Source organism: Heterocephalus glaber, unplaced genomic scaffold (assembly GCF_053883595.1).
Source record: "Heterocephalus glaber isolate CG9 unplaced genomic scaffold, H.glaber_assembly_v1.0 deba00000901, whole genome shotgun sequence".
NCBI lineage: Eukaryota > Metazoa > Chordata > Mammalia > Rodentia > Bathyergidae > Heterocephalus > Heterocephalus glaber.
This window is the reverse complement of record NW_028258171.1, coordinates 13,382,303-13,405,816: the sequence shown is the minus strand read 5'-3', so window position 1 is coordinate 13,405,816 and position 23,514 is coordinate 13,382,303. Positions and strand designations below refer to the sequence as shown.

The window sequence follows — 23,514 nt, the reverse complement described above, 5'->3', positions numbered from 1 at the left end:
CACCACTGCCCTCTTCCCTCACAGGAAGAAAATGAATTCCACAATGTAAAGAAGGACCTGATGTTTACAACCAGAATTCTGACCCTAAAGAACACTTACTGCAAAGGAAGAAAGTGAGAAAGAAATTAGTCATTAGAGGTTCCTGGACATACAAGACGAACATTTTTAGTGCAAAAAGACTAAGTATATTTTGTGAAAAGTTTATACCTCAATCTTTACTACTGTATTTTTAAAAACAAAAATTGTTACTGCAAGTTCTTAAAAAAGGTCATTTTAATAGTTGCTTGTTAAAAGCAACATTTTGTAAACATATTTAAAAGGCCAAATTCATTCAAGTAAGAACCAATTAAGAACTTAAGAACCTGAATCTAATTTTTGCTATGGATTCTTTCTGGCCAAGAAATGAAAGCATGTGTGTTCAGTGTGAAAATACAACCCTGAATACCACCAGTGTTGATGTAGCTGGAGAAGGTTATGCAGAACTGACGGCAAAGAACCAACTTACAGTTTCCCACCAGAAGTTCTAAGTTCTCTTACCTCTGCATCGGTGCATTTCTATTTATATTACAAGGTGCTAGAATGATTCAATTTATATTTTCTGATCCCATAAGTGCCTCTACAGAAGTAGCCACCGGTATTACATTTATAAATACCAAAGAGTAGCCATTCTCAAATTTTCTACATAACTCCAATAAAGTATTTTAAATTTTTCTATGACTTAGAGATTTAAATTGTCTCTGTGACTAAGCTGGGGACTGGTATACACCTTAACCACGGAGGAAGCACTATTCATACAAACATGTAACAATACATTGTTTAAAGGAAACTTTATTAAAGAAAAAGGTAATCGTGGTGGTAAATCTCTAGAACATAGTCAATTTTCTGGGATTCCTCCCTCCAAAATGAGATTTGGTTTCCAAATACATGCCAGAAGTATATAGTTCCCAACTGTACTAAGTAGGTAAGAAGCAGAAATCTAAAGTGTTCATCTTCCAACTTTCCCCAGTCTGTGGTCTGTCTTTGGATCAGCAATAATTGCCTGAACAGCTACTATGGCTTCATTAATTTTTGTCTGGAGCTCTCTGAGTTCTTCTATATGCAGCAATCGCAAAATTTGAGCAGCTTCATTAAGAACTGCATCTGTTTTATAAAAAACATTGCATTAATATGTGATTTTTGTATTTTATTTCATTTACCAAGTCTTTTAAGATAGTATGAATTAAAACAAAATCACTTACCTCCTGTGTCAAAACCAAGAATATGTTTGTCTAAAGCAACAGGCAAACCCTTAAAAAAAAAAGACAAGATGAGACTATAGTTAAGAATACCATTCTTTTTTCATCTGAAACTGTGAAAAGCAACTAGCTAGTTTAATTCTTAGGAAGAATGGGCAGGGATCTAAGAATCTGTTGTTTCAACCTGACTTGTGGTATGCAAGTTTTCCCCTGTTAAAACCAGTTAGGGAAGAATGGCCTTTAAACGTACTGGAAATTCCATGGCCTGTCCAGTCCTTTAGACCAGGCATGCAAAATAAATCCTTACTGCAGCAGTGTTTTGTCACTTCCTGCTATGGAAGGAGGGTTGAGGGGTGTTATTGTCCCATTTTAACTACAATAAGCAAAAGTGTATGGCAAATGACACAGGACTACTTATAATATTATTTTCCTCAAGTAAATTTATCTCTGGACACACTAAGTTGTTTTTAAAAATTACACAAACCTACTATTTGCATATTTTTTTCCAGCTAACATGTGTACCAGATTATATATAATTTAACTTTCAATAGTTCATTTGGAGGTTACTCTGAACAAGTCTAAGAAAAGAAGAAAAACAAAGCCATTTATTTACCTCACCAGTCAGCACCTACATTTTGATTACTGTCTGTGAACACTCCACAATAACTGTCCAAAGTTGAGGAAAGGCAGTCTGGACTTTCTGATCATACTGTATAAAATCATTACCAGTTACACAGACACACATCCTATACTTCCAATGTTATAAGCTGTCTCTATGCAGATACTTTAGTTATTGCAAACTTCTTGCCCAATCTACAAATGCAAATCTACTTAGGTGCCATCTGCTTCAATGTAGCTAAGAATTATGTTCTATCAATGAAGAAACCACGGGGATAAATGCAGAGTGAGGAAAATAAAGAGCAGACTTGTACTGGGTGGTGCTGTATATGTCAGTCTGGTACTAGAGGCTCCAGTTTTCCCTTCGTCTCCCCATCAACCACGAAGGACAGGTACCAGTGAAAATTACCATGCATCAAATATTGCTTACCAATGGTCACAAACACTGGTTAATAAACTCTGAGAACTTCACTACATTAGTACAGCCTGGAATTTTTTGAGATGACACTAAAATTAAGATTTGGAACACGGAAAATAGAACTAAACTTTTCTTTGCAAATAAGAAGACTTGACTATGTCTTTATTTCTACTGCCTTTGAAATTGAAGACATAGTTTTGCTGAAGGAATCAATGATTTTATTATACCAGAACAATTTACCATCTGTTCTATAGTGTGGGTGAAATAAGCTGATCTTTAATCCAATTTCCACTGGCCTAACTCATACAGTATTAATAAGTCAGTAAAAACCTTCAGAAGAAAATAGTGTCTTTCACTGCAGTGTTGCCCTGGCATTAGCAACCTTTCAACACTGCGGGGCCTTGCTAATGGAGTCAGAGGACAAGACACTGGAGGACTTGGGGGAGGGAACAAAAAAAGACGAGAGTCCAGAATGGGGGTTGAGCCCAAGGGATTCAGCCCACATCTGTGCTGCAGGAGGGGTCTTAACAGACACCTACAGTGTTACTGCTAATCCTTGAGGTCATCATCTGCGGTCAGTGAGGCTTTAAAAAGACCCGGTATTCTGATATAATCTTAAAATAACCCAGAGGTATGTTTTTTATTGAAAAGGAAGTTTTGTAAAATGGTTTTCGTAAGCCCGCAAAGTACGACTGCAAGATGGTATTTCAGTCATGTGCACCCTGGACTGTATACTCCTGGAAGGCCCAAGCCTGTCATCCAGGCAGATCTGCAGCTCATGGGCCCTCGTCCCCACCCACTGACAGCACAGGCTCCAAGTAAGACGATCTGAGCTCAACCCCTCATCAACCAGATGATCTTCCCACAAGTGACTTCCTCATGTTTTATGCCAGGAAGCTGAACAAAATGAGATGACTTACTCTGCAGGCTCAAAAGAGCAAGGCCAGATTTAGGTCAAAAAAGGAAATTAGTAACAAGGAGAAGATGTGTGCTCTGCTCTCTACCACTAGTCAAAATAATCCAGTAAATGTCACAAAGGTAAATCCTTTCAAATAAGTTTCAACTGGGCATGTGCAATATTTTCTAGACTGCAGATGACCTTTAGGTGGCGGCTTTTAAGGGATGAAGTGAGATAAAGCTGACTTTTCAAGCAAATGATCCTCAGGAACTAGATACATTCAATTAGGTCTGAATCAAAATCAATCACACTGAAGGAAGCCAACCTTTCTCTGGGCTATTCTAACTCAGAATGTAACTCTTGCACACACATTTATGAAGTTTAAACTAATGGCAATACCAGAAAATATTTTCATTAATAACTGATTCAGAATTTAAAAAACATACATACCTCTTTTGTTTGATTTGCTTTAGCAACTGCATCCTGTGTTAGTCGCTCCTGAACCAAAATGCGAATTGCCTAAGAACCCAAAAATACCATGTTTACTTTTTTTTTTTGTACTGGGGATTGAACTTGGGACCTTGCGCTTGTAAGGCAGGCACCGGAACCACTGAGCTAAATCCCCGGCCCTCCATGTTTACTTTTTATAGGCTGTTTATAACTCACCCTTTCTTCTCTGAATCTATAGATACTCCCAATAATTGGAAACTGTTTTTAAATAGGTAACAGATGTGGATGGTTAAAAAACAAATTAAGAATACAGAAGTTATATGGTAAAAGGTAGGTGTCCTTCCTCCCCTGAACCTAGCCATCCTCTAGAAGACATTTACTGTTAGCAGATTTTTTGTTCCATTACAATTAGTATTAAATTACAAGTATGCTTCTGCATGGACAATACAGCCTTTGAAGCAAAGAACAGCACATCATATGTACTGTCTTAAGTCTTGTTTTTCCCAGTTCACTCTAATGAAGTTTCAGGCATTTCAAAGGGTGCATACTTGCTTTTAATCACTATGGCATTTCACTGTTGCAAGTGTATTTGCCTGTACTTAAACACACATTTTTAATGGAATTCAGGGAAATAATTACAATTCAAAAATAAGTGTGAACACTTGAAAAATTAGTCTTAATAAAAATCAAATGCTATATTTGAAAAAGGCAATTATAACATTTAATAATGAGTGATGCCAAATAGTTAATGTACTGATTCTCACAGCTAGCAATCTAAGATCCTCTCCATATTATCATGCACCACTTGCATGTTTGTTGTTTTTTTTTGGTACCAGGGATCGAACTCAGGTCTTTTAGTATGCTTTTTAAAGTAACCCAAAGGGAATAAACATGTAGCTAGGACTAGAATTTTATAAAGCTTTTTTTATAGCCGATGTACAATTTTTCCTATTAGGTTTTCAAACCCTTTAACAAACCCATCCCAAATATGCTTTGCACTGTCTGTTTCTCCTCTCATTTAGTTTACAATTAAAGCTGACAGGACCACTGTAGAACTATTCTTAGGAAATTTACATAACTGAGTAAGGAACAAGCCCTTGAAGCAGCTAAATTTCACTACAAACAACTTTTCATTTTTTCCAATCTGGGCTTAGAAAATCCAAGTTAACATTCAGATTCAGTGTAGAGAATTATAATAAGATAGGAATAAAATAGTACTTCCTTTGTTAAAACTGCCATTTAATGCATAAGCTTTCTAAAAAGTAAGCTAAGCTACATTATGGTTTAACCCCTTCTGGGTACAGTGAAGTTTATTCAATTTAGTATTACAAAGTAAAATAATTTACATATTCAACATCTATTTAATATCTTGTTAAAATCAACAATTTCTAAAATAATTTCCAAGTCGGATATCTTAGATACCACACCCCTGTCCTACCTGCCTTGTACTTCCACAATTATATTAGGAATAAATCTTCTGGAGTATATTGTCTTCTCTCAGAAATAAGAGAGCTCTTTAGATCACTACACTTCCTGATGTGAAGATATGAACTGAGTGGCCCATCTAGGATGCGTGACTCAGAGGTGGAATAATTCATTTCCCAGAGCTTCTATGTATATATTTTTGACCAAATTCCCCACTGCTAATTTGGTGCATTGCACTGTTTATAAATATAAACCACAAGTCCTTAAAAGGACTGAGCAAACAGAGGCAGAGTAATGAAGGCAAAAAAGTGAGCCGTAGGGTCAGAGTGCTTGGATTCAATTCTGGGCTCTGTCACTGTCTGTGTCATCTTGGATGTCATCTATCCTACTCTTAGTTTCTTCATATACACACTTTTTTGAAAAAGGCTATTAGCATATATCTCTGTAATTATTAGAAGTAAATGGAAATTATCCTGGTAAATATTAAGGACTGCCTGTTTTAGTCACGTGGTTACCACTCTGTGATGTTACGTATCAGACATCAGACATTTTTTATATAAAATAGATAAAAATATGAAATCTGCTTTACGGCCACATTCCTCTACTGTATTTTAGTCACTCAACCATAAATTTTAAGTATCAATACCTAGAGAAGTTTAGTTTTTCAGTCATGGCCTTTCTGCCAAGAATAAACACAATACTCACCTTGAGCATTACCAGGTAATCATCATGGCGCTGAATCTGAAGGAGGTTAGCCAAAGCCATGACACCCGCCTTAAAATCGGGATTATTTACTATAAAACATTAAAAATGAACAATAACAAAGCCTTTGGAGCTCAGCAAACACATAATTGTCTTATTTGTGAATATATAAACTTGGAGAAACATTTTTAACTTTCCAATAACAACAAATCTTTTTGCATGACGCAAAAAAACTAACGTGGTACAGGATATCAGCAATTAGGTAAATGGATAATTTTCCTATTAATATATTTCACCAGCCAAAGTGAATAGCCTGATAAATGATTAATGTACTCATAAGATTTGTCCTGTAACTGCCCGAGAGGCCCATCTGTGGCACTTTTAATTAACACTTCTTTCTAAAGCTACTAATTTAATACACAGATCCCTTCAATGGACCACTTCCCCAAACCTTTTCTCTAAGCAGTGGCTCTAGAGTGCCCAAGACACTTATTCATTCATAATGGTAACTCACACATTATAGGTCACAGTGAAACAGTGAAAACGTCTATTTGACATATCATAATCCATGTAATTAGATTTTTCATAGTTTTAGAAAGGGGAAAAGAATTGCTAAAAGACACATGGGACTTAATGATACATTCTAGCACTTGTCTCACTGTCACTGGACTAAAAAAATGTATATGACAAGGAAGGCAAACAATGACCCACATGATTAAATATAAATCAGAACCTCAAATAACTTGGTGCCAATCAAAGAGCAGCATTTTAACATTCAAATATTCATTTGCAAGGAGAGGGAAAAAGCAGACTATAACTGAAAATACAAAACAATACACAGAAGAAAATGTCAGTATCAATGTTATCCAGGTAAAGCATTCTTAACTAAAACTAAGTTAAATCTGGACTTCATACTAGGAAGTAAAGAAAATTTAAGAAAGCAAAAAATGTTCATCAATTTTATGTGTTTCTATACTCACCATCCAAATTGATCAATGGCTCTGCATTTTTAGTTGCATTGTCAGTATTTTTTGCATTACCAGATGTTAAGTCCTTGTATTTTTCAGCTATAAAAAAGGCAAAAATATAATTTGTAGAACTGCAAGTTAAGGTAAAATAAATAGTGTTTTATTTACTGAACTTAACTGAGCCAAACTGATTATAAACATATGACACACAATGAAAATGATTTTTTGCTATACAATATCTGATAGAAGATGCTGTAACCTTTTACTAAGCTATAATGCTTACTGGAATACTTGACACAAATATTTCATTAACATTTCTAAAGGCAATTATTTCAAACATCTAAATTTTAGCAGTGAAAGTCTGCTTCTACGGCATGCTCTAAAACATAGGACAGAAGAATGAGAAGACGTTACATAAGATTAACTATAAGCTTACTAAAGATTTTTTCCAAAATCATTTGAATGCTATAAACAGAATCTAAAAACCTTACTTTCTAAAAAAATTATCACTTCAAATACATCACAAACAAATCTAAAACCTATCATGGAAATGTGAAATTCAGAATTCCAAAGATATACTTTATTACTTTCATTTGAAAAATACAAAGAATTCATGAATAATCTTGAAGATATTATATGGCTTAGGATATAATACCTATATGATTTGCTAATGAAACAAGAAAAGAAAAATTTTAAAATATGGCCAAAACCTAGAATATGGCCAAATCTAAAATAGTATAAACCTCAAGATACATGATGAAAAGATAATGACCCTTAAGTAAAAACAATCTGCGCATATACACTGATTTAAATAAACTGGAGAGCAGAGAAAGCTTCTCAAAGTAGAAAGCTAGCAAATACAGAAGGAATGACGAAACTGCAAACAAAGCTTTTAGCAACCATGACGTAAGTGATTTAGGCAAGAATTAAATGGATGCTTAAACTAACTAGAGGGAAGATGTCTGAGTAGCAAAAGCATATTCAAATAGTCTCACAATATCTCCCCAAAGATAGGTTACGCTATTTACTACAAAGGGGAAAACAGTAACATAAGAGTGGACACACTTTGTAAGTGATCAAAGTTAACAGGACAAATAATGGGAACTACCACTATCACATACTTCCTGGTGTGATGCACTTGAAAGAAAACATAACTTCTGTGTTACTTCTAACAAAAGTATGAATTCAGAACCTAATCACAAGGAGATATACAAACTCAAACCGAGGAACATTCTACAAAACAAATGTCAGTACAGTTTCATTAAGCATACATAAAGACTGAGGAGTTTTTCCAAATTCTAGGAGATCAAAGAGTTATAAAACGGAATGCAGTATACAATCCAGGATTGCTTTAGGGTTTTTTTTTGTGGAGAGAGGGAATTCTATAAAGAACATCACTGACACTGTTGGTGAAATGTAACATTCACAGATGATGATACTGTATAGTTATTTTCCTGATTTTGATCACTACATGTGCTTAAGACAGTCATTTTTCAGAAAATGCATATTTTAAAGGTAAAAGAGAATTATCTGCTAGTAAAGAATTATCAGGCTAGAAAGTGTGTGCGTGTGTGTGTGTGCTTATACACAGATGAAGCAAATTAAGTAAAAAGTTTGCAGAATCTGGGTACATGAAAATTCTTTGTACTAGTCTAGTTTTTCTGTATATATTGAAATCATATCAAAAGTGAAAGAAAACTTTTAAGTCAGATTTTAATCACTTTAATTGACAAGCTAGTGAAAGACTAATGTTATGGCAATAAACAATAAAAATCTGCAATGGTTTCAGATTTAAAATAAGTAACTTTTTAAGAGTAGCAACCTATCAATACAAAACCTCAAAAGTACATCAGCACCTCCTGCTGCTAAGATACAGCACTGCTACTTTAAACAATCTTGTTCTTGCATTCTAAATTTTAAGATTAAACAAAACTTGCCTCTACTTTAGATATTAATATACTTGATACCATTTACCTTTCAACTGTATGTTTGTTTTCAATATCAAAAAACATCTCATGCATGAACTTCTTTTATCATTAAAAAAAGACTATGCTATTCCTGAGAAATAAATGTACATACAACAGTAGGGATACTGATCGCATGGCACCTATCACTGGAGGGTGAGGGATTACAAAAATGGAACAATTCAGAAAAATGTGAATACACAAGGGTAAAGCAGAAGAAACTGGTATATGACTATAAATTTATTTGGGAACAGCCAATAAACATTTGATATGGTGGAGAACACTTTGTTGCAAATTAGCTCACAAATAATTCCTATCAGCCCAGAGCAGGACTGCGCAAAAAACATTACAGAGGTCCTAAAGAAAATTAATGCTAACAAGGCCACAGTGCTTATGATTACATTATTTTCTAAACAGAACACTAGCACAATTATTTTCTTTGTACAAAAAACTAAAATTTGTTAACTATTTTCTTTGTAAATGAAAGTAAAAAAGAAGTGTCACAGTAGAGCTTTCCTTAACATTTGTTACATGACTTCTGAAATGTAAGTCTGAGGCAACAGCAAAAACCAACTGGCTGATGTCCAAATCAGTACGTTAACATGCACAGACACAGCGCCTGGCACTGAAGTTGGTAAGGACCTGATGTGTGCAAGAAACTTTGTCAGGAACTGGGCCGACAGAATAATGATCCCCCACAACCATGTCCATGGCCCCATACCTAGAAGTTGTTTATGTTACATGACAAAGGGACTTTGCATACATGTTTGAATTAAGGACCCCCAAATGGGAAGATTATCCTGGATTATCCGGGTGGGCCCACTATAATCAGCGCCCATACAGGAAGGAGGGAGAGGGTCAGTCAAGAGAAAAAGATGTGACAATGGAGGGAGAGGGTAGAGAAACTGGAAAACGCCACATGACTAGACTGAAGACAGAAGAGGAGGCCATTGTCAAGTCTGCAGAAGGTAGAAAAGAAAATGATGCTGGTTTCTGATTCCAAAATAAGATAAGTTGTGTTCTAAATCACTGAGATTCTGCTAACATGTTAACAGTTACCGGGATAAATAAGACATAAGCAAAATAAAAAGTGGTAAATGACTTAGAAAGTAAAGAGTCAAAAGCTATGAAAGTTCAGAGGGAAAATACTACTTCTGCTAAGAATAATAAGGTGGTAGAATTTAGATGTGTAGAGAGAGACTAAAATACCAGGTTAAGAAGCTTATAGTTTATTTTGGAGAAAACTGGAAACCAATGATTTTTTGAATGTAACTGGAGCTCTTATTGGAAACAGGTGGCATTGTAAAACAGATTCATGTTTCAGAAAGTTAGCCTGGTAGACCATACTGTTGAGAATGGAGGGTGACACCAACCGGAGACTAGAAGGTATTACAATAATCTTAGCAGAAAGTGACAAGAGGCTGAAATACAGGATTAATACTGGGGAACACACTGTACAACAGATATGGAAAAAGGTCAACAGGGGCAGGATGAGAGGGAAAGGCAGAAGCCAAAGATATCAAAGAGTCTCCAAAAGAAAAGGATTAGGAAACTGGAAATGACAATCCCATAAAAGTGAAAACATAAAATCAAGGATGGAGCAGATAAGTTAATCAAATCTTGCATTTAGATGTTGGTAGGCCCTTCAAATGAAATGGTCTAATGAAAGGAAACATAAATTTAATGAAAACTGGAGTTTACTATAGGTACTATATTAGTATTCAGAAGCTTCTAATAATAGAAGTACGTGTAATAAGACAACATAAAATACACTACATGTATTTTGGCCTACAGTGTATACTGACATTAAATACATGTTTCAGATTCTTGTGAAATGACAACTGCAACCAACATCCTCAAATCCCATCAATTCTGGAAATACTAACAATTTAACGTAAAAGGTTAAGGTGCAGACTATGAAAGATGGCAAGTTTACCAAAATAATGTTACTTTGTTGGGAAGACATTCACTTAGTGTCTCTAGAAAACATTACTTCCAACAGTGATGAAAGACAACGAAAGTTGCTTTTAACTTCTTAAGATAAAAGAATATAAGACTAAGTACCCACACTTTCACTCTTCCTTTCTCATCATCTCTCTTTTTAAAAATCACACATCCCCACAAAACATACCGTTATCTCCATATTCAAGTCTAACAGCTAAACCAAGAAGCCAGTCAATTGCTTCTTGTCGGTCCTGAATCTTGAAAGGACAGTTAACATCTCTGAGATACTGTGAAGAAGAAAAAAATCCTGTTTCACTATATTATTGGAAAGTCACAGAACTAGAAGAATAGTAGAGTTGTTAGAGACCTTAAGTTCAATTCTTTTCCCCCCATGTACCAGTGACCGGGCTATGGCAGCTGCTGAGGAAACACAGCTCCCATGCAAAAATCACAGGACTGCTCTGGCCCACCATACCCACTGGAGTGCCACACTGTTCAACAGCCTCCAGCAACCACAGGGCGCCTTAAATTGAATTTTAATAAGTTACAGTGCTAAATTATATAACCCAAAGAAACATTAAAGTGTATCATCTTAAAAGAAATGTAAAATATTTTCATCATGCTTTTTGGAAATTTTTACCTTTGCAGATCTCAGATGGGACACCTGAGATCTAGACTAACTTCCTCATTCTATAGGGGAGAAAACTAAGGCCACAAACTACGGCCACTCGTGACTGTCATTTGCCAGTGGTTACATGACTTACATCTGAGACTTAGATCTGAGACTTTCTGATTCCACATCTCAATACATAGGGTAATTAAATAAAAAGGGCAATTTGAAAAAGGATAAACATATAAATCAGCTATTTCCTAAACTTTAACTTTTATATTATGGAAATGCAACTGAATAGAGTGAGCCATGTTAATATGCATGTAGGCTATTAACTGAGTATTAAGCTGTGTATCGAAATGAGCATTATCTTTCAAATGAGTCCCTTAGGAGATGAAAATCTACTTCCACCAGGCAGGGTGGTGCATGCCTGTAATGCCTGCAACTCCAGGAGACTGAGGTAGGAGGATCACTAGTTCCAGCTCACTCTGGGCAACTTAGCAAGATCCTGTGCTCAAAATAAAAAAAATTTAAAAGGGCTGCTCGGTGTGAAGGCCTTGGGTTTAATCTCTAGTACTGAAAAAAAGGAAGAAAAGAAGGAAGAATGAGAGAGGGAAAGGAAGAAAGAAAATTAAATTACAGCAATAATGCTATTACATTTTAGTTGCAACTCATTTTCTAATCCCAAATTTTATTCCCTTACTTAGAAAAAAAACCTCATTCACAAGATTTGATCACTTCACAATACTAAAAAAAAAAGAAAAAATTAAAAGCTATGACTCATGATCTAAAAGCGATTATAAAAGAGATACTTTAAACATGCTTAAGCAATATTACCATTCCAAAGAGACCAAAGTGATATCTGTTTGGCATGTTCCAATATATTTATCTTTAAGCTATCCTACTTTGTCACCGAGAGACAGAAAATTTTTTATATTCTTTAAATTTTGATCTTCTTCAAAACCCTTCTGGCATGTGGAACTCTGTACTATCTTATATAAATGAAGGGGACATAAGAGGTAAAATAAACAAATATAAAATCCTAATAATATATTTCGAAGTCTTAAGAAGCCCATTAAAAATTTCAAAATTTTTCAAAGCAAAGAAAAGTAATCCAGTAGAAGTAGAGGTAGTGGCAATAAAAAATACATAGCATTGGGCCAGGGATTTGGCTCAGTGGTTTCGCCGCCTGCTGCGCAAGCGCAAGGACCCGAGTTCGATCCCCGGTACCAAAAAAAAAAAAAAAAAAAAATACATAGCACCTGCTATGGGCCAGGCACTTCTGTGAACAGGTATACAGGTATATCCCCACTAACAACAAAGCTGCTCCTATGAGAGAGGTATCACTGTTAACACCACTTACTGATGAAAACACTGGGACAGAAGGTCAGCCTACCTGCCCAAAGTTATAGCATTAGTGTATATAATGCACTGAATCCTAATTCATAAAATCACTATTTCTAAAGAGAAAATACCCAATCATTTTGCTCTTATTCATGAAAGTAATACAGCTTTTAAAAATGTTTAATATAAATAAGAAAATTATTCTTAGGGCTGGGGATTTAGCTCAGTGGCACCGTGCCTGCCTCACAAGCACAAGGTCCTAAGTTCAATCCCCAGTACCAAAAAAAGGAAAATTATTCTAGAAACATGATCTTTTTAGGACTATTTCCTTCATACAAAAGGATACCTGTGTACATTAAATATAAGTATAAAAATAACACAGTCTTGGGCCGGGGATTTAGCTCAGTGGTTCTGCCGCTTGGCTCGTAAGCACAAGGACCTGAGTTCGATCCCTGGTACAAAAAAACCAAAACAAAACAAAAAACCAAAAAACCCACAGTCTTAGTTTTAAGCATGTCAATAATATGTCTTTTTTAATATAAAAGATGGTGCTAAAAGTGTGTTACTGCTGCACTCAGTCTAATATAAAAATTCTGTTTTCAGGGCACTAAATGAAAGTAAAGTATCATTTATATAATATCTAATACATTTTAAGAAATTTCACAGGGCCTGGGGATTTAGCTCAGTGGTTTTGCCACCTGCCTTGCAGGCGCAAGGACCCGAGTTAGATCCCTGGTACCAAAATAAAGAAAAAAGAAATTTCACAATGCTTCTGAAGAAAACTATTTCTTATATTCAAAGTTTTATAGGAAAAGGTAATTGTCTCCAAAATCAAAAGAAACATGGTTAAGGAAAAAGTTAAATCCGTGAAATCAGTTTTTCTAATAGGGATCATATTTTAAAAGAAAAAAATAATTTTAAGCATCATAGAGTTTTTAGAAAACCTCTATGCACTTTCACTTTATTTACGAATGCATTACCTTTTCAAAGAACTTGGGCCAATCACTGCTGGGGATGTTTCTTAAATTACCTCTGTCTTCAATCTTGTAGTGTCTGATTTTCTGGTCTTCAAGCCAAACTATAAAGTTTCTAAATTCTGTTTCATCTGCAATAAAATAACACATAAATTCACTAGAAGTGCTAGATAAAATACTTTCTTCTCCACAAATGCTCGTGTGTAATTTTCTTTTCTTTCTTTTGGTACCAGGGATCGAACTCAGGTCCTTGTGCTTTGCGCAGCAGGCAGGGAAACCACTGAGCTAAGTCCCCAGCCCTCATGTGGAATTTTCTTAACCCCTCCATGTTAGTTAACTGAAACAAGAGAAAAGCTGGAATTCAAAGTGTAGACTGATTAATGGCCAATTCAACTTCTGAAGTGAATTCAAATTCTAGCTCCAGATATTTAATGACTGTGTGAACATGGGCCAATCACCTACACTGTGCCTCAGGGTTCTTTAGCTACAAATGGAATAATACAGACTTACTTCGTGGGGTTGTTTTGAAGATTAAACGAAACAAAAGTGGATAAAAACAGTGCATAGTACATGGTTTTGCTATTTAAGTGTTAGTTATTAATATTCCAATTCCTATGGGAGCCAGCTGAAGACTGGGCAATTGTAAGCGTATAACAAAGTAATAATAAGGTAAGGCAAACAATAAAACACAAAATATTAAACGACAAAAAGAGACAATGTCACCAGTACTGTCATGTAACAATACCTGAAATATTAAACGCAGTTGTACCTTTGTTTCATTCAATCCTTAAAACCCTTTGAAGGATAATAACCTCATTTTACAGTCAGAAAATAGAGATTCAAAGATTCAAGTCCATAGTTAGGCTCTATTCACACAGATCTTTTTTGTTGTTGTTGTTGAAAGGCAATGTAAAAAAATACTGTAATTTGATGTTTCTACAGGAAATAAAAACTGTTATCCTGTCTAGAAATTAGTATTTCTGAAATTTGTGAGACTGATTCAACAGTGAGTGCTCTATTACACTGAACTTCACGGTCCCTTTCAAAATTCCTAGTCTACCACAGGCCAAGAACTACAAAAGGAAAGGTGAGTTATGGCAAACAGCAATGTCATTACTGTTTTATATTTTAATGTAGCAAAATCCCGAATAAATGCATTTACAATTCAACATCCCTGCTCATCTGCTATTAACTTTTTCGGGGCCAGATTTCATTATGAGCGGTCTTGATCGCAAAGTGCTTCCTAGTTCTGACCGTCTGCCACCCCGATCCCTTCGCTCCCGACAGGCAGTGAAAGGACTCAAGTTTCTCAGAAGCTGGCGCTGTCGGCCCACAGCAGGTGCTCAAAGTACGGCCGGGGGCGCCCCGAGGTGCAAGGACGCGAGAGGAACGCTGCCCCTTTTGTGTGAGGAGGGCACTGGGTGTGTGCGGGGCGGGTTGGCGGTATCTGGAGTTAGGCAAGTGCAGAAAGTGGCCGGCCACGCCGAGGCAGGACGCCCGAGCGCCGCCGGGGACGGCGGCGGGGGCCGAGGGGCGCGGTGGCCCCAAGGAGACGGGCCCGGAGACCTGGGGGAGCCCAGGCCGGCGAGGGTCCGGCGGGGAGGCGCGGGAGGAGCTGTCTTACCTTTGCAGTTGAAGCCGGCAGGGTTGTGGTAGTCGAGAGCCGTCAGCTTACGCCGAAACATGGCCCCAGCTTCCAGCTCGGGTCTCCCGGGCCTCCGCCGGGAGAGGAGAAGCGAGGTTGAGCAGACTGCTCAGGCACCGGCGACGCGGCGAGAGGGCGGGACGACGCCAGGGACGCTCCGGAGTGACGGCGGCCTTTGCCAATCGCAGCTTAAGAACACCGCCCCTCCCGTCCCCCGGCTAATCTTCACCAATCGCAGCTCGGCCTGGAGAGGCGGGGCTACGTCGGAGCACGTCGACGCTCAAATAAACTTTATTGTCAGCTTCCTAGTTGTACAAAAGGCTGCGAGTAAGCGGCAGACGGGTTTCCTCCTGCCGTTATTCTTGGACCATAGTGCGGACAATAGTTATCTGTAGGCTTTCTGCTGCTAGGCTGTATCTCTCATTTCACTATAGAATTAATGTTTAGTGTTTTGAGTGTATTCATTCATTCTTTGCTCCTCCTATATAATTAGGCAACTCTTCTAATACTGCTAATAAAAGTCTGAAAAGCAAAGTCCTTGACGTGCGATACTTTTATATGGATTGGGAGCGATCCACAGATAAAACACAACTGTATTGTATTGTACCATGTGATAGTTTCAGATATCACCAGCCACGGAGCAAAGTCAGAAAGTGAAGCTCACTTTTTTTTTTTTTGATACTGGGGATCAAACTCAGGACCTTGTGCTTACAAAGCAGGCGGCAGAACCACTAAGCCAAATCCCCAGGCCCTGAGGTTCGCTCTTTTCTCCCCCAAATCCTCAACCACAGCATCTAGTAGGTCATCAACTCCTGCCATTCTGTCTCTCCTAACTGCTTCTCAAATCCCTTACCGTTCTGACCCCAGTAATACCTCAAATCCGGCCCTCATCACTTCTGCTTATTTTAATTATTTCTCAGGGCCAATCTTGCCTTCTTCAGCCCATTCCCCTACATTGCAATGGGGTTGATTTTCTAAAACAAATGTCTGTTTGTAACTAATTTTCCATTGTCTCCTGGAGATAATCAAGACTTCTTACTGTATTTAAGACCCTTTCTGCTCCAGTCCCTACCTGCTTTTCAGGAAATGCAGCAATGAGCTAGATAGATCAGGTGCTTATTCTCATAGAGTTTGAAATGAGGGAAAGGAGTGGAGAAAGATAAACACGTATGTACTATGGCTTGAAGATGTTGAGGAGTTCCCTGTGGAATCAAAGCAGTCATTTATTTTGAGCGATGAATATGTACAAAAGGAAGAAATGAGCAACAACATGGCCCAGAGAGGCAAGAACTTCTGGGGATTGGAGGATGGGAGAGAATGACAGCTGGTGAGACTATAGACAAAGGCAGGGGCCTGATTAAGAAATGCCTTTCATGACAGACTGAGGGAAGCTATTTTTTTTTCCCATTAAGTTTATTGGTACATTTTAGGTATAAAATACAGTTACATTCATCATTGGGATCTTGTACCATTACATGAGTATCTTGGGTCTTATTTTTTTCCCCTTCCCCTGCCCTCCCTTCAACCCTGCCACCCTTTGAGGGAAGCTATTGAAGCTCTTGGGGGTAAGCCAACTATATATATATTTCATTTTGTTTCAACAAGTGATAAACACTGTATTAGCTTCTGCGGGACATATAAATGCATAGGCTGTCACCTAGTTCCAAGAGGTTTAAGTATGACATAGATATGTAAATACCTACAATCTATAGTGATAAAGTGATGAGGGAATTGTGAGAGGTACAAAGTGTACTGTAGCATCAGAATACACTTTCAAAGGAGACACTATGAGATAATCTATTTTCTGATTCAACTGCAGAAGAGTGAATCAAGAAAACCTGTTCAAGAGTATTTTGTTGCCAACAGAGTTTACCAAAGATGCAGCTATGTTTATATTGTGGTGCATATTGTGGTGCACCCCAGTTGCATAAGTAATTAAATATTAACCAAAAAATGAACTACTCAAGAAAAGGAAAAATAATTAGGAATGTTGGCATACAATCGCAGATAATGCATTTCTTAAGGGGGAGGCAGTTCTTTACCATTTGTGTTCTGAAATTGACTCGTTAGTGCAAAAAAACTAAGTTGTTTGATCCTGGATTAGTCTATTTCAAAGTTTCAAGTTGTCAGCTACTTGAGTCTTTTCCTGGTCATCAGCCCTGGCCACCCCCAAGGCCAGGGAGTTTGGAGAAAGGTCCCGACATAGACTGCTGAAGGAACCTACCAGACTGAGCCAAAGATAGAGCAAATTCTGGAAAAGAAATAGAGTAGACTATAATTATTCCATTTTTAAATTAAAAAGCTATTTTATGTTTCCCCTTCTGCATTTGAAGGAGTAATTTGGCCTAACCTGAATAAAGTATCCAACAAGAAGTGAATCTTAGAAAAACCCATTTCTGAAGACTAGGCAATCTACACACTTCAAACTTTTATTATCAAATGACCTGAGCTCCAGTCTAATGATTGATCAGGTGTTTGATAAGCCCTTATCTTTCTGTTGAATTACTCAACAAAGTTTTTAAAAAATGTCGACTGTGTACCAGGCACTTGGAGGCATCTGTGAATTTAGCTACAACAATCTCTGCCCTCAGAGAGTTTGCCATCTGGCAAGGGAAGACAATGTAATAATATGCATGTTATTTACTATTTGAGATGGTATTATGTACCACAGGGAAGCCAGGCATGGTGGCTCACATCTGTAGTCCCAGCTACTTGGGAGGCTGAGGTGGGAGGGAGGATCACTTGAGTGGGGACAGTGAGGTGGTGGGATATGATATGAGTTGCAGTTTTAGGATAAACAGGTTAGGCCTTACTGAGAAGGTGAAATGTAAAGGCTTGAAGGAGAAAAAGGAGTTAGTCACATGACTAGCTGGAAACAGAGTTCTAGAAAGAGCATCTGGTGCAAACACAAGAGAAAAATGGTTTTTGTAGTTTAATGGTTAAAAGTCAGAAGAGGGCCCGGGATTTAGCTCAGTGGTTCCGGCGCCTGCCTCAAAAGCACAAGGACCCGAGTTCAATCTCCAGTACCAAAAAAAGTCAGAAGAATATTTCGTGATGCATGAAATCTATACATAATCCAGATTTCAGTGTTCATAATAAATTTGTATGATAACAGCCACACCCGTTTCTTTACCAGCTGCGTTGGTGCTTCTGCTTCTGGGGCAGCGATGAATAGCTACCACAAGACCATATGGCTCACAAAACCTGAAATATTTGGAAAGGTGTAGGATTTTAGACATGAGGTGTCAATTTCAATATTATTAGCAGGACAACACATATCAAGTAAGACAACTCACTGGAGGACAAATTGCTCTTCAAAAGTTACTTTGACAACTTTTAACATTTTTTAAAGTCACAAGTTTCACTAGACTCCTTTGTTTAAATTGTTCTTCCAAAGACGGTAAACAGAACAAATTGGTAACACTTTGAACAAATGGTAACACTTAGAAATAGTCACTAAAGTCTTCTGTATTCTGGTCAATGTTATCAATTGAACACCTCATGAAATCAAATTTTTTGACAAACTTTATTGCAACAAGGTCACACTTCCTGGGGGGCCCTCCTAGATAGGAAACATCTCTTCCCACCTCTGCCAAAGACCTTTGTTCAGTATGAAAACTTGCTTTTGTTTCCTCCCATAAGGTCAGGCATTGGAATGTCGTGATTTAGCATAAAAAGCAAAAAGGCAGGCAGTAAAACTCAATTTTTTGGGTACAAATGGAATAGGATTCAGCCCAGCTGGATTGGGGTTTTGTTACTTATAACTGAAATCACCCTAATGTGAGAACATAGAGACTTAAAAGAAATAATCCAGGGGCCGGGGATTTAGCTCAGTGGTTCTGCTGCCTGCCCCGCAAGTGAAAGGACCAGAGTTCGATCCCCGGTACCAAAAAAAAAAAAAAGAAAGAAAGAAAAAGAAATAATCCAAAGAATTGGTGGGACTCAACAGAGAATGAACAGGACATGGTTAGTATACAAGTGACCTCTGATAGGTCGTGCATCACAGATAGGACCAGGAGCGGTGTGGTATAGAACCAGGTGCCAGTTGATGGGAACCAGTCTGGGGAAGGTGAAGAATCGAGTTTTAGACCTGTCCAGTTCGACTTGATGGTAGCTGTAGCCCATAATTACTCCTAAGACATCAGGAATGAATGTGAATGAGTGATCCAGACTAGAGATGTCTGCTGCATAATGCTGCAGTCGTGAGCGTCACACTGTACTTGAAATCATTAGGATGAGCTCCCCAAGGAACCACAGAAAGGAAGTGGCTGGGGACTGCATCTTAAGAAAAACTAGCAGTCATATTCCAGTGGGAGGGTTTGGAGAGGCAGGGCTGCGGCCAAAGCAATGGAGATTATTCTCTCTGTAATGGATTTCCATGAAGGCTTCTGTATATTATAGTAAAGTGTTATGGTTTATATCTAGATGTCTTCCAAAGCCTCATGTGCTCACAGGTGGGGCTTTTGCAAGGTGACTGGATATGGGGGCTGACAGCTGACTTGCTCTTAGGAGGTGATGTCTAGTTAGAAGAAGGGGTCTCCTGGGGTGTGGCCTCCCTCCCCTACTCCTGCTTCTCTGCTTCTGCTCAGCCATGCCATGAGCAGCTCTCCTCTGCTATGCCCCCCACCATGTTGTCCTGCCTGAAAGCCAGCTGACTGTGGACTGTAAACGTGAGCCACAATGAACCTTTCCCCCTTTAAGGTGGGGTGTCACGTATTGTGTTTCAGTGACAAGAAAGTGACTAAGAGAATACTTGACACTTGAAAGCAGGTAGCGATGGAGGCACAGATTATGATATCATATAATATTGACCAACACACAGTGAGTCTCTGATCACCTGCTTTGCAGATCTCCTGCGCACACACCTGTTCTCTCTTCCCTTTTGCTAGCTCCCCAGTAACCCCTCAGGCGTATGTGCTAACTTCAAGATGCCCACAGAAGCTTGGCCATTTCCCTTTGTCCAAATTCCCAAGAGCTGCTCTTTCTCCATGATGCCAGGAGTTAGGCAAAGGCTGCTACTGCAAGTCCTAGGGAGTCTGGTTCCTCAAAGCGCCTTTGAGCATCTTGTGAAAGGCATTGTCCTGACAGCTGGGCTCTGAACACAGGCTTCACTTTGGGGCAGGACTTTCCAGGGTTTCTGCCTGTGAAACTACATTGCTGAGCTCAGCCAGCAAGGTAGGAGAAAGCAGAGGATGATAAACTCCTCCATAGTTGCCCTGATCCTCCTGGCTCTCAGACCTATGAACATCTTAAGTAAAATTGTATTTTGATGGAGAACACAAGATGCTCCACTTTCTGTTTCAAAGTATCACACAACTATTGTATGTTCATGACATATAAAGTCTCGGGTAGCTCACAATGGGTCAGTGAAAGAAAATGTCAGACTTGGGTAAAGAGTAAGAGTGGAGAACAGCCATCCATTCATCAATTCAGCAGGTATTTACTGAGCAACTGTTATGTGCCAAGCTTGACACTTGAGGTACAATGATGAAGACAGACATGAGCTTCTCCTTTACAGACTTTAGGCCAAGAAGACGATCTGAAACAACAAGGCAAAGGAGACACAGCTTCAGTTAGATAGCACGGTCAGAGGAGGCGTCGTGGAGGAGCTGACATTTGAGTCATAAAATATGAACTGTTTCTGAGTTTCTGAATGAGCAAAATGCAGAGAAAACAGGATGAGCAAAAATGCCATTTGCCAGCAAGGGTTTGATCCTGTGGAATACTAGGAAGACCAGGCTGATGGGCGGGGCAGTGAGCAGGGTGGTGGATGAGTGGGTGTGATGTGCAGAGGAAGGAAGCATGGAAGCTGAGGGTCTCTTATTTGGAATGCTTGCAACCAAGGGTTTCAAATTTGAGATATTTTTGAATTTTGGAGTTATTGCATTTACAGAAGGTATCTCGTGATGGGCTCTAATTCTAAGCATGAAATTCATTCATGTACACATTGCCTGATGATAGTGTTATGCAGTATATCAGCATGCCTGGGTTTTGATTGCAAACTGCCATATGAGGCCAGGTGTGAAATTCTGCGGTTGAGCCATCATGTCAGTGCTCATGTCTGATTCTTGAACATTTCACATTTCTTTTCTTTAGGTGAGGGCTGCTCAACCCATGGTGGAAGGGCAGATCAGCAGGGCCTTGGAGGCCATGGGCTTTATCCTATGTGCAACAGAGACTCATTGAAGGTTTCAGAGAGAGGTAACAAACTGGGTTATAAGATCCTCTGGCTGCTGTGTGGAAAACAGGATGTAGCAGGTGGAAAGCAAGGAGCTGGATGGGCAGTGGAAGAGGCCTTTGAGTTTGTCCGGTGAGTGGCAGGGGAGGCAGTAGGAGCTGTGTGCATTGTCTGGAATAGCATGATAACCCTTTCGTCTTTTTCCTGCCCTCACTGGGGGTGATGGAGAACCATCCACATGAACTATTCACCTTTGTACCTCTCATTTACTACTCACTGCTGCTAGAAGAGTTGGACAGCCATTTGGATAATTTTTCAATTATAGATAAATTCTAAGGCTGAAGGAGCAAGAGAGAAATATAACTGCTAGCAAGCAAGACATAGATTTTCCAGCTCCACCATTGTGACTCTTTTAATTCAGAAATTTTCCTATTTTCCAGTGAGATGTTGGCCCTAATTCCAGTCCTCAGCTCAGAAAAGGAATGGTGGTTCCCTTATGCATCTTTTCTTCTAAAAAGCTCCCTGGAAAATATAAATATGCTATGTTATTGGACTTCAGTAATGAAGAAGAAAAATTTTGCTCTTTCTACTCATAGCCACCTAAACACGTTGTTTCTCTTTATTTTTCATGTTTGCTGGGTCATTCCTACTTCAGCTTCAGCAAATAAGAGCAGCAGCCTCCTGGGAACTTAGTGCTCAGTAACTAATACTGGATGCTGGGCAAGGGTGTTAGCAAATGTGAAGGAAAAGTGATCTTTCTCATCCTTTCCTTTCCAGCTGCAATCATTCACGTTTCCTCAATGCCATTGGTAAAACCTGACACCTGACCTCATTGGTTCCACTACTGACTGTAGGAATAAATAATTTTGATTGCTAATGAAGGTTTTTGAGTTATTTTCCCAGGGAGCCCAAGTCTCTGGAAGCTTTAGACTTTAGCACTCAAAGGAGTGTGTTTTTCGCACTCTTTCCATACAGCCAAGGACTATTTGGAATTTGGTTTTCAGAAGAGTACACATCTTCTGGGAAAGGGCTGCCTTTGATAGTGGCCCTGGGAGAGAAGGCAGGTCTCAAGCTGCTCGTGCCAAGCGTTGTTGCAGAGTGTGGTGGGAAGCAGTCTGCAGATGTGAACCTGGTTTCTGCTTTGCACCCGTTTTCCATGCGTGGCTGAAGGTAGAAGCTAAGTCAGCATCACTGTCATGAGTCAATCAGGAGCTCTTTCTCCAGAGGTTGTGCCCGATGCATGTGCCAGGGTGCAGCTCGCAAGTGGCAGGTTAGTTCAGTGTTGTCGCCAACCCCCACTGGCATCACCTGGGACATTCTCCCTGCTGTGAGGTCCTTGGTGGTTGGGGCATAGGTCACCGCTGTGCCCACCTCACACTGCGCTCAGTCTCACAGGAGCTGCTGCTCCCACACCATCTGCAAGACGTCCTGTGGCCTCTGAGGCCCTAGGGACATTGGTCCTCTGTCCTGCTGTGATCTTTGAACTGAGTGGCTCAGCCCCATCTGCCTACCTCAGCGATTGCAAATGAGTGGCCACATATGGCCCGCAGATGTGCTCTGCCTGTACTAATAAATAAAAAAATTAGAATTTACATGTACCAATCTGATTTCACACATCCCAGTTCCTCCCATTCTTTTGTGTCTCCTTGTGTCCTCTGAGCCTATAAATTGGCTTATATCACCCTAAAAATAATCCCTCCTCAGTACATCTTGGTCTACCACTTCAAGCTCACTTGTTCCATTTCTGCTTCATAGTCTACACTGGGTGGAGCAAGCGACTTAACGATTCCTAAACCCAGGTCCTTCTCAAATTATCAGAGATGAAGGACCAGTTTTTAAATTTCTGATCTGTCACAGACCAATCTTGCAAAACACAGAATTCCCCTTGTCCCTCTTCTTTACAGAGGATGCAGTCTAATATCTTCCAATGGATTTCTTAAACCTCAGTTGTATCAAACCTTATATATACTATGTTTTTTTCTCACATTCCCTATAGTGTTGCCATGTAGTACTAGAACGTGTCCTTCCATATTTTATGCCTTTGCATCAAAACTCTTGCACTTTGGGACCATTATTAAGTAAAACAAGAGCTTCTTGAACACAAGCCCTGCAATTCCGGATAGTTGATCTGATAACTGAGC

The 23,514-nt window shown here is 38.9% G+C and overlaps 2 protein-coding genes and 1 non-coding gene across 3 annotated transcripts in view; 1 reads left to right on the top strand and 2 right to left on the bottom strand.

Moving 5' to 3' along the window:
- The window catches only part of Nid2 (nidogen 2), a 61,723-nt gene extending 61,006 nt beyond the window's left edge, over positions 1-717 (top strand). The window contains exon 21 of the mRNA XM_004835536.4: positions 25-717. Coding sequence (XP_004835593.2) covers positions 25-35 — 11 coding nt within the window. The 3' untranslated portion in view covers positions 36-717. The remainder of the gene's footprint in view (positions 1-24) is intronic.
- Positions 718-812: 95 nt separating this feature from the next.
- On the bottom strand, positions 813-15,369 carry Rtraf (RNA transcription, translation and transport factor). Its single transcript, XM_004835538.3, has 8 exons — positions 15,175-15,369; positions 13,557-13,681; positions 10,810-10,909; positions 6,727-6,813; positions 5,750-5,838; positions 3,620-3,688; positions 1,239-1,287; positions 813-1,140 (listed from the first exon to the last, which is right to left on the bottom strand). The coding sequence occupies exons 1-8, from the start codon at positions 15,233-15,235 to the stop codon at positions 986-988; spliced, it is 735 nt and encodes a 244-aa protein (XP_004835595.1). The 5' UTR covers positions 15,236-15,369; the 3' UTR covers positions 813-985.
- LOC147828837 (small nucleolar RNA SNORA84) lies at positions 11,012-11,143 on the bottom strand. Its single transcript, XR_015450104.1, has one exon. It is a non-coding gene; the product is annotated as a small nucleolar RNA SNORA84 (small nucleolar RNA).
- Positions 15,370-23,514: the final 8,145 nt, after the last annotated feature.

Coding starts and splice junctions, on each gene's coding strand:
- Rtraf (XM_004835538.3), bottom strand. CDS start 15,235: ATGTTTCGGCGTAAGCTGACGGCTCTCGACTACCACAACCCTGCCGGC. Junction 13,682..15,174: donor TGCCGGCTTCAACTGCAAAG/GTAAGACAGCTC, acceptor ATTTTATTGCAG/ATGAAACAGAATTTAGAAAC. Junction 10,910..13,556: donor GGCCCAAGTTCTTTGAAAAG/GTAATGCATTCG, acceptor TCTTCTTCACAG/TATCTCAGAGATGTTAACTG.